Here is a 10,364-nt window from a genome sequence, read left to right on the forward strand (position 1 = left end):
TTAATGGAGGGAAAGAGAGAATAGACTGGCTTTTGGAAGAGGAGAGAAAACTATGTGGGAAAACAGCAGGCATCCTTATCCCGGGAAGTAAGGAGGCAGAGGTTGGTTACACCTCCTCTAATCTCTTGGAATTTGGTTGGCAAAATGGGTAACAAGTAACTGGGTGACTTCTGGGATCTCTCTAAACATTCTGGAAGCCACCAAGTTGAAAGACACAGAATCTTGCCCATTGATCTTTAAACCAGAATAGAAAATGACATCAATGGGACGCCTTGGTGGCTCAGCAGTTGAGCTCAGGGCGTGACCCTAGAATTCTGGGATGGATTCCGACATCAGGCTCCCTTCGTGGAGCCTGCTTCTCCCTCTGCCTATGTCTCTGCCTCTATCTTTCTTTCTCCCTCTCTCTCTCTCTCACGAATAAATAAAATCTTTTCTTTTTTGAGATTTCCCCCCAAATCCTCTGATCATCTTAATCATTTTATTTTGAAAATGCTCATCTACTGTAAATACTCTACTGATTACTTTTTTCTAAGATTTTATTTCTTTATTCATGAGAGAGACAGAGAGAAGGCAGAGGAAGAAGCAGGTTCCTCACAGGGGACCCAATGTGGGACTCAATCCCCAAATTGGGATCACGTCCTGAGCTGAAGGCAGACACTCAACCACTGAGCCACCCAGGCATCCCAATAAATGAAATCTTTTTTTAAAAATTTTATTTATTTATTTATTTATTTATTTATTTATTTAATTTATTTATTTATTTATTTATGAGAGACACAGAAGGAGAGAGAGAGGCAGAGACACAGGCAGAAGAAGCAGGCTTCATGCAGGGAGCCTGATGCGGGACTTGATCCCAGGTCTCCAGGATCACGCCCTGGGCTGAAGATGGTGCTAAACCGCTGAGCCACCCTGGCGTCCCGATAAATAAAATCTTAAAAAAAAAAAAAAAAAAAGAAAGAAAAAAGAAACTGCCATCAATTTTCAAAAAACTGGATTGAGTGGATTTAGATCTTGCGTCAGATGCAGAAACTCCCAGCCTACTGGCTGCCTGGCTCACCAAGGCAATTTCATTAGTCCAGCAACCAGGCTTCCTTGAATTTTTCAAACTGATGTTATGATTACAAAGGAGTTTTGGTGTGTACTCACACTCTTACCACTTCTCACCACCTTCATGTCTACCAGCCAGCAGTGTTAAGTTGATTACTGCAAGAGCTTTGTCTACCTGCTTACACTTTTGCCCCACCTCCCACCACCCAACTTCTATTCCCAACAAAGCCAAGTGATTCTGAATAAGTATAAGATTATAGTATTCCTCTGTTCAAACAGTTCAGATGGCTTCTTACTGCTCAGACTAAAAGTGAGTTTCTACAATGATCTGTATCTGTCCTTCTCAGTTAAATTTCTGATCTCATTTTCTACATTACTTCCCACCCTCACTCTGTGTCAACAACATGGGGCCCTTTGCTGGGTACGGTGATTTAGGGTCTTCACACCTATTCTAGGCAAGGAAGAATGTTTGTTGTGTTTACTTCTGGGTTCTAAAGGTGCCTGCCATATGGTAAACTGCTAAATGAAGCAATAAATAACAACAATTTCAAAATTTTGTGGCATTTTCTTGCTTTGAGTGTTCCATTCTCCTACTAAAACTACTTCTCTTTCCTTTCTGAGACCCTAGGTTTTCTTACATTTAAGGAGGCATCTTTACTCAGAACTCCAGGGTAATAACTAAATTACATAAAACTGGCCTGTAATGTCACTTTCTTCCTATCAGTATTACCATTTACAATGCAACTTCTGAAAAGAAAAATACATTAAATATAAGTATCATTGTCTTTAAAAAACAATAGCTATCTATTCAAATTAAGGTCCAGTTTCTATGATTATCTACTATACTAAAATATAGGAAAAAACAGTAACAACTAGACTTTACTTCCTGTGTTAAACATAGCCATAGGAAAAAAAATCTAAGTGACAAATCGGAACCAAGCTATTACAATATGCACCATGGATCAAAAGTACCAGTAGTTTTTTGGCTCAGAGACTGGATGCCTAGCAAAAGGAGAGGTATCCAGATATATTTTGTTTTACATTTAGAAAAGTGCTAAGCCAAAGTTCTGACCATAGTTTCGCCCATATGTGAGGTGAGAACAAGCAGGCACAGCCACCAACCCTCCCAGCAGTATCTGTCAACGGTTCCCTAAAAGACATGGAAATAGATTTAATAGCGGAAAATGGCTTATATAATTGGCCCATGTGTCCCTTTTTAGGCAAAGTATCCTGGCTGCTAAAGCACATTCTAGACTTAGGTACCCTTTGCATCACAGTGAATTACTTGGGATTTCAGTCATTCTACAGTGTTGTAGGGGGTCTATGTCAAAAATTTGTAGCAAGAGGTAAATATCCATTAACTCATTTTAGTATCTGAATTCCAGAACATTTGAATATATTTATTATTATCTCATTAGCTCCATATTATAGGATAATTTTTAGTGTACCATAAAATAAATATTTTAAATATTGACTTATTTGAAACATTTATTCCCTCATCTCTAGCATTTCCAATTTCAGTGTATCTCCAGTGTTACTGATATCCTACCTTCCACAACTTTTATTATTTTAATTCCTCTTTCTTATTGGTCCTTATATTTATCTCATACATAATCTTTACTCTTCCATCCATCCCTTCATTCAACATATATTTATTGAACAATCAACAATATTCAGTCAAAGAGTATTTAGTGAGTACTTCTATCCATCAGCCACAGGATTATAAAAATAAATAAGGTATAATGCTTATCCTTCTAGGAATTTAAAGTCTTAGAAAGGAAAATAGACACGTAAATATTTAATTGCAACAAAATTTTGATACTACCAATACGTTTGAATAAAATACTTTAGGAGCATAGTAGAAAGGCAGAGGAATGCATGCACCAGTGACAGCTTTGCAGAAAGACAACATTTGAGCTTAGTCTTGAGTAAGACATTATGAGGAGACAGGAAATGCAGAAATTCTGGGCACAGAAGAAACTGATAAGCAAAGAGACAGAGGAAACACAACCATCTTTAAGAACAGTGAATAGATAAATGTGAACACAGATTTAGATATACACAAGGGAGCTGAGGGCCATGTGCAAAACTGACAGGATATATATACCTCCTTTTATACATTAATCAAGGTAAGCTTCAACTTGTGAGCATCCAGAAGTTAACAGAAGTGTTATGCAGCTGAGTAACCACTATTATAGAAGTGTTTGAGGAAAAAAAAAAAAAACAGACTTAGTAACAATGAGGAAGGTGGACTCAAGTAAAAAGTAAAAATAAAGTAGGAACAAACTGGTATAGTCCGCTAGGTGAGAAGCTGTGGTACCAATCTTTAGGTGACATAATTAGCAAAGCTTAGGGTGAAATGGAAGAGATGAATTCAAAACACATTTCTGAGACAGAATCTACAGAGTTTGGCAAGTAATTGTATATTTATGTTTGCAGGTATATGTTATGTGAAAGTGGGAAGAATGAGAGTGTGGCAAGAGCTGGGGATGGGCCCAATTTTCTATTTTGTAAGATGTTTTGCTTTGATTTGCTTACAGAAGACTCAGCAAATGTTGATGAGATCCACTAAGAATCCAGGAAAAGAAGCAGGATCACAGATAAGGGAGGGGGTGGTTCATTTTCTTTTCAGACACCTTAAGCCTAAACTAGTAGGCAGCAGGAAATATGAAAATGAAGCTCAAATATGAAAACGGAGCTCAATGAGATGACTGTTGGATGGAGATAAAGACTACGCTATGGACTAAATACCATCAATGTATGGATGGTATTTAAAGTCAATGGAGTAGATATGGTCCTGTAGGAAGAGAGATGGCCAAAAGGAAAAACCTGAAAAACAAAGTTCCAAGAAACGAAGAAACAAGAACATGTTGATGAAATAACTAGAAAAACAAAACAACCAAATGATAAGGTGAAAACCCATGGGAAAGGAAAGGCTTGAAAAAAGACAGTATGTGCAACAGTATCAGATGTCTTATTATAGATTGTGGTTTTATTCTTTACACCAGTTTTACTAACAAGAAAAGCAATGCTAAGTATGGTTGCTGGCTAAGTTCACATCCCAATAAGCAGCAGAGGCAAAGTGAACCTACTGCTACTGAGGTCCAAAGCTAGTATTTTTTCTTTTAAAAATCTATTGCCTCCTCAGCAACAAGAGTTCTAGTTTCTCAATTTACCTAAAATCAAGTGTAAAAAAAATTATAGGACTTCTTCATTTATGAACTTTTAAAAAGCCAATTAGGGAGCCTTTCAATCATCACTGATTTCCATAATCAATAATTTATTTCTCCCCTTCCTTATCCTGCCACAAGTCTGTGTTTCTTCAACCTACTTTTCTTCTGGAAGGTTCCCTGGAACAGCACTTGTCAGTTTCTCTTCCTCTAGTTGAGGTATGCCCTCCACTCTCTGCCATAATTTAGGGTGCTGATCACCTTCCAGGAACACCTATTAACCATCTTCCTCACTGATTAACTCTCACCATTAGGAATATTCCATTATTTTGGGCTCCTTTGGCATTATTCATACACTTTAGCAAAGAATTTTACAACGTTGTTTACTTGAGCATTTTCAAATGTATCTACTCTTTCTTCTAAATCAGCCTATAAGCTCTTCAATGGAAGATGTGGCTTTCCAGAGTCCATTTTTGACCCTATTATTTAAATGAAGATAAGAGTAGGGGTAGGTATGTGATGTTAATAAATGTGGATGTGGCTTGGCTGCCAGAGGTTCCAGGATAAACAGTACACTAAATAAAGCACCAAGTATGAATAAGGTAATTGGCTATTCACATTTTTAATGTGATATGGCAAATAGCATACAAGCAGACAAAATCGTGGCACCTATAGGGTATTGCGTATTTTACAGGAAATAGCTCTTTAAGCCAAATTTTAATTTTGTTTTCTCAGAATTAATACATTTTAAATAACTATTTAAATAAATATCATTTTCACAAGGTTGATCAACATCTGTACTTCTACTGCTATATATGTTAACAGTATTTCAAATAAAATAGAAGTGTTCTTTAAGACTTCCCCTTAAATGTGTATTCTAGAAAATGTGTTCCAGTATACTTGGGCAACGAAGTCTTTTGCAGCCCAGTTAATGGCCAAGACACAGTTCCAGTGCTAATAGTATCTAAGGGCAACACAACATAAACCCTGGCTGGTTTCTAAATCTACATTTCAAGGATAGAATGAAACCAGTGAAACTAAAAAGAAACTCATATAAACACCCCAGACTAGACATCATACAATAGGCAGTTATTTTCTTTGGATTTGTTTCTGTGAAAAACGAATCACTGAACTAACTTCTTTCATTATTTCCATATTACTTAAAACACACACAAATATTCTCAGATTTCTTTTTGTGGGTTCAAACCCCCAAGGTTTTCCTTATTTTAAGTAAAAAGCAACGGAACACCTATCTACATGGAATAAGCATATGGTGGCCTACTTGGAAAGACTCCATAATTGGCTCTTTCTGTTTGAAAGCTCACAGTGAAGAACTCCTAGAATTTTTTACTTCGGACAAACATTTTAAAATATACAAAAAGGAGAAATGTATCATAGCCTGCACAGAATTTTGAAAAGAGCTAACAATTTCCTTATGTATTTTACTTAAACAGTATGGGGAGACACAGAATTAACTATCAGTCTATAGTAACATTTACTAAGACCTTGCAATATGCCTGATAAACTTTACTACCTAGGTTATCTCCTTCAATCCCCACAACAACCCTCTGAGGTGAATATACATGCTAGACATGAGGGAATGGAAGTAGAAAGAAATTAAGTTTCCCTAAATCACACAGCTAATGCATATCAGTGCCAAAATTTAAACCTAGATCACTAGATTGTCAAGCCCCATTCTTAACCTCTCATGCATTTTCTTGAGTGCTACCTACTTTCTTCAGGGTAAATTGTTTTTCTAGTTAAGGTTAAAATAATATGCTAGGGATCCCTGGGTGGCGCAGCGGTTTGGCGCCTGCCTTTGGCCCAGGGCGCGATCCTGGAGACCCAGGATCGAATCCCACATCAGGCTCCCGGCGCATGGAGCCTGCTTCTCCCTCTGCCTGTGTCTCTGCCTCTCTCTCTTTCTCTCTGTATGACTATCATAAATAAATAAAATTAAAAAAAAATTTAAAAAACAAAATAATAATATGCTAAATTTTGTAATGGGTAATGTGAATTTAGAACTTCCATATATCATGAAGGTTGCCTAGAGAATATCCATCAGCACTAATGTGAGTGCAGAAGAAAAACTAGAATGCATTAAAATTAGCTATACCCTACAATGTATCCAAAGGAGAAATGTAATTCCCAATGTTTATTACACATGTGTTGCTATCACCAATGATTATTTATCTCAGTTTTTGCTAGTACATTCCTAATTTTAGTATAATAGATATTTGAATTTTTTTTTCTAAATTTTCAAGGTACAAATATATTAATGAGCCAAATCCTAATAGCCTTTAAAAAGTAAGTGTGTGTGGTCCCTGGGTGACTCAGATGATTAAGCATCCGACTCTTGATTTTGGCTCAGGTCATGATCTCAGGGTTGTGAGAGCTAGCATCTGGCTTTGCACTGGGCAGGGAACCTGCTTAGGGGATTCTCTCTCTGCCCCTCCCCGCCTCTCTAAAAAAAAAATTATAATAATTAAAATAATAATAAAATGTAAGTTTTATTATTGTTTGCTACTGTACTTTAAAAATAAATGAGATTATTAAGGATAAGTCACATATATATTTTGTAAACTTTGTCCAAGCTTGTTTTCACATGACAAAGTGCATAAATAAATCCACAAGAGAAAAAAAGTCATTTCCAAAGCACTCCTTAATATAAAGCAACCAGAAAAGTGTACAATTTACAAGGTAATTTACATACTGGTAAGCAGCAAGGATCTATTGGAAAGTTATCACCAATCCAGAAAACTGCTTCAAAGTATTGGTCCCTGACTTTTCAGATCCACCATTCATAAGTTCCATCAGCTAGGAAGAGGAATTAGGAAGCAATTGGTTCTACTAACTCACTTAAAAGCAAATGTGTTAGCTGTTCAGCATTTCAGTATAGGAATCTTCCTGGTAAGAGTAGAATTCAGAGTTTTTAGTAGGAACATTGCATCTAAAGGTATTTAATTCTACTATGAAATTCAAAGAGCTCTTAGAATAGAGGGAACACTAATAAGAATATACAGAGGAAGATACTCCCCCAAAAATCTTTTTTTTTTTTAAATTTCATACAGGACAAATGGCAAAGATTAAATAACAGCATGAGGAAATTTAACCAGGAAGATTGAAAGCATTAATAAACATTTTTTGTACATACCATTTGAAAAATTTCCTTACCATATATTGCATATTAGATGCTGTTGGATACACCTGACTCCGTAATTTATTATGAAGGTCCAAGATACTCTGCATGTCATTGTCTGTGATGGCCCTCTTCCCTCTTTGCTTGGCCATCCACCACTCACCATCCTCATCCATGTACTTTTCCAAAAGTTTCTCCAATAAAGTAGCATTAGGAACCACCATGGCTGGAATTGCTTTAGCCATGAATAGCACTGTGGTCACTCTGAGCCACTCCTGCGCGGTACACTTCATAATGAATGATCTCAGGATTTCCCCGGGAAAATCTCCAAGACAGGCTCTTCCACTCCTTTTGGCTATAAGGACATGCAGTGTGATTAAGGTGAAAATCTAGGCAGGTACTAACTTTCCAATAACAAAAGTAAAATAGCAGTTATAAAGGAAGTGTGCCAGATGGACTGGTTTACATAACACCAACAAACAGACATGGGTTTTGGATTGGAGAGAAGTTATTTTTAAAATAACTTCTCTCCAATCCATTTTTCCTCCAGAGGTTTTCCACAATGCATTATTTTCATAAAATAGACAACTATATTTACCAAGATAACACGCAAGAAGCCAAGATAAATGGCAAAAGTAGCCCCAAAGAGTCAAAGCTTGAGATTCTATTTCTGAGTGGAAAGGCTTTAAGAGGCTACATATTACATACATACAGCCTGCAAAGGGGTATCATCACCTTACAGCGTTTTCTATCAACCGAGAGGTCCAAATTTCGTTGTCTTAAGGTATTATTTTATACCAGAGTCCTAGCTCCAGTTCGCAGACACTCAGGATGTCCACAACATGCTGAAATTGAGGTGAATGTTTTGAAGGAGTAGAAAATGTCATTCATAGGTATATCCACGGGTATAAGCATCTAGAGGGCCCATGGGAACTAATGCGAAAGAATGGCCCGGGAGGAAGTCTCCTCTTCCCCAGGCGCAGGGCAAGAAGAATTCAATCATAATTTCCTAGAAAGTGTGTGCCCAACCTGTGGCCCGCACCCGATAAAGCTAACAGGTCGCCAGCACCTCTAGCTCTTCCTCCCACACGCTGCAGGCGCGCGCTCCCCACTTAACCCAAACGGAAAGCGCAGGAGGATGAGGAGGAGGAGGGAGAGGAGGAAGAGTTGGAGGAGGAGGGAGAGGAGGAGGAGAGAAGGAGGAGGAGGGAGAAGTGGAGGAGGAGGTGGAGGAGGAGGAGGGAGAGGACGAGGAGGAGAGGAGGAGGGAGAGGAAGGAGAGGAGGAGGAGGAGGGAGAGGAAGGAGAGGAGGAGGAGGGAGAGGCGGAGGGAGAGGTGGAGGAGGAGGAGGTGGAGGAAGGGGGAGAGGAGGAGGGAGAGGACAGGACAAGGAGGAGGAGGGAGAGGAGGAGGGAGATGTGGAGGAGAGGAGGAGGGGAGGAGGGAGAGGAGAGAGCAAGGACGAGGAGGAAGAGGTGAGGAGGAGGTGGAGGAGGAGGAGGAGAGAAGGAGGAGGAGGGAGAGGACGAGGAGAGGACGAGGAGGAGCAGGTGGAGGAGGAGGAGCAGGAAGAGGCTAGGAGGAGGTGGAGGAGGAGGAGGAGGGGGGAGAGGAGGAGGGAGAGGAGGAGGAGAGAGTGGAGGAGGAGGAGGAACCCACGGTCACTTGGAAGCACCAGCTCCGCAGATCTCCATCGCGCAGCTTTGCAAGCAGCCCACTCACCCTCCGCGTCCGCCCATTCTCTACAAGTTGCCTTTTTTTTTTTTTTTTTAAAGTGGAGTTTTAGAAGGAAAGAAAGGTAGACGGGGGAAGGTGGGAGCGACGCGTTCTCGAAACGCCCTCACCTGTCCAGCGCGGGGCTCCGAGGAGAGCGGGGGAGCAGGCAGCAGCACCGCCGGCCTCCCGCGGCCGCCCCAGCCCGCGCAGAGTCGGGTCGGGAAGGGCCGGGGCGCGGCGCGGCGCGTCCCGGGGCGGCGAGGGCGCGGGCGGCGGGGGCGCGGGCGGAGCGGGGACGCGAGCCCGGGCCTCCGGCGAGAGCCCGGGACTGGGGCTGCGAGCGGGCTGCGGGGCTGGCCGGCCAGGGGGCGCCGCGCCTCCGAGCGGCCGCCGCGGAGCAAGGGGCGGGGATGCGAGCGCGGCTGCGAGGCGAAGGCTGGCGGCGGCCCCGACTCCCGCCCGGTGCCGCCGAGGTGCGCAGAGCCGGGCGCCGAGCGCTTCCGCCGCTCCCGCGAGCTCCCGGGCATTTATTGCGGCCCCTGCGCGCGCACGTGACGTGAGCGCCCCTCCTCGCCCACCCCCACCCCACCCCCACCCCACCCCCACCCCTCCCGGCCTGGCCCCGAGCCCGCCGCCGAGCGGGGAGCGGCCGCCCTGCGTCTCCCCCGGCCCCGCCAAGCCGGGCGCCGGGCCTTTGTGGGCGCGCTTCGGGCGGCAGAGCCCGGCGCGCAGGTCTGGGCCGCGCGGAGGCGTCGGCTAGGAGGGCCCCAACTCCTCCCCGCCCCCACCCCACCCCCAGCTCCTCTGCTTCCAGGGTCTTCCTAGTTGCTTCCAGGCGAGATGCAAGGATGACTTTAGCAACCCCCGGGAGCAGGCGGAGGGGGAGCGGGGACGGCTTCGCATCTCAAGCTCTTGGAGATGCAGAAGAGGTCCTGGGGCGCGGGGTGGGGAAGAAAGGAGGAGGAGAGGAGGACTTTTATCCTCTCCAGGACATCACTTCTGTTTCCAGGACCCAGTGTCTAGAAGAGAGACGCTGTTCCTTTTGGTTCCATTAAACCTTTATGATGACCAGATGGGGAAGGAGTTTCACAGAGGGATGTAGTTAGGGATGTGTCCCTTGGGATTGCCTGACAGTTGAGAGTCTCACTTTATAAAACACGTGGCATTTGCTTCCCAAGGTGACCAGAGCACTTTGTTTCTTTCTTTCTAATGATGTAGGTACTTTTGGAGTTGATATATGAAGGGTACCCTCAATTAATTCATCAACGTTACATTAACAGGGATTTAAAAC

At 42.4% G+C, this 10,364-nt stretch overlaps 1 protein-coding gene across 1 annotated transcript in view; it reads right to left on the bottom strand.

Moving 5' to 3' along the window:
- Positions 1-9,642, bottom strand: part of CRISPLD1 (cysteine rich secretory protein LCCL domain containing 1) — a 45,115-nt gene extending 35,473 nt beyond the window's left edge. Inside the window, exons 1-2 of the mRNA XM_026012729.2 lie at positions 9,202-9,642; positions 7,392-7,711 (exon numbers count right to left, since the gene is read on the bottom strand). Of these exons, the coding sequence (XP_025868514.1) occupies positions 7,392-7,649 (258 nt within the window). The 5' untranslated portion in view covers positions 7,650-7,711; positions 9,202-9,642. The remainder of the gene's footprint in view (positions 1-7,391; positions 7,712-9,201) is intronic.
- Positions 9,643-10,364: the final 722 nt, after the last annotated feature.

Source organism: Vulpes vulpes, chromosome 13, assembly GCF_048418805.1.
Source record: "Vulpes vulpes isolate BD-2025 chromosome 13, VulVul3, whole genome shotgun sequence".
Classification (NCBI taxonomy): Eukaryota; Metazoa; Chordata; class Mammalia; order Carnivora; family Canidae; genus Vulpes; species Vulpes vulpes.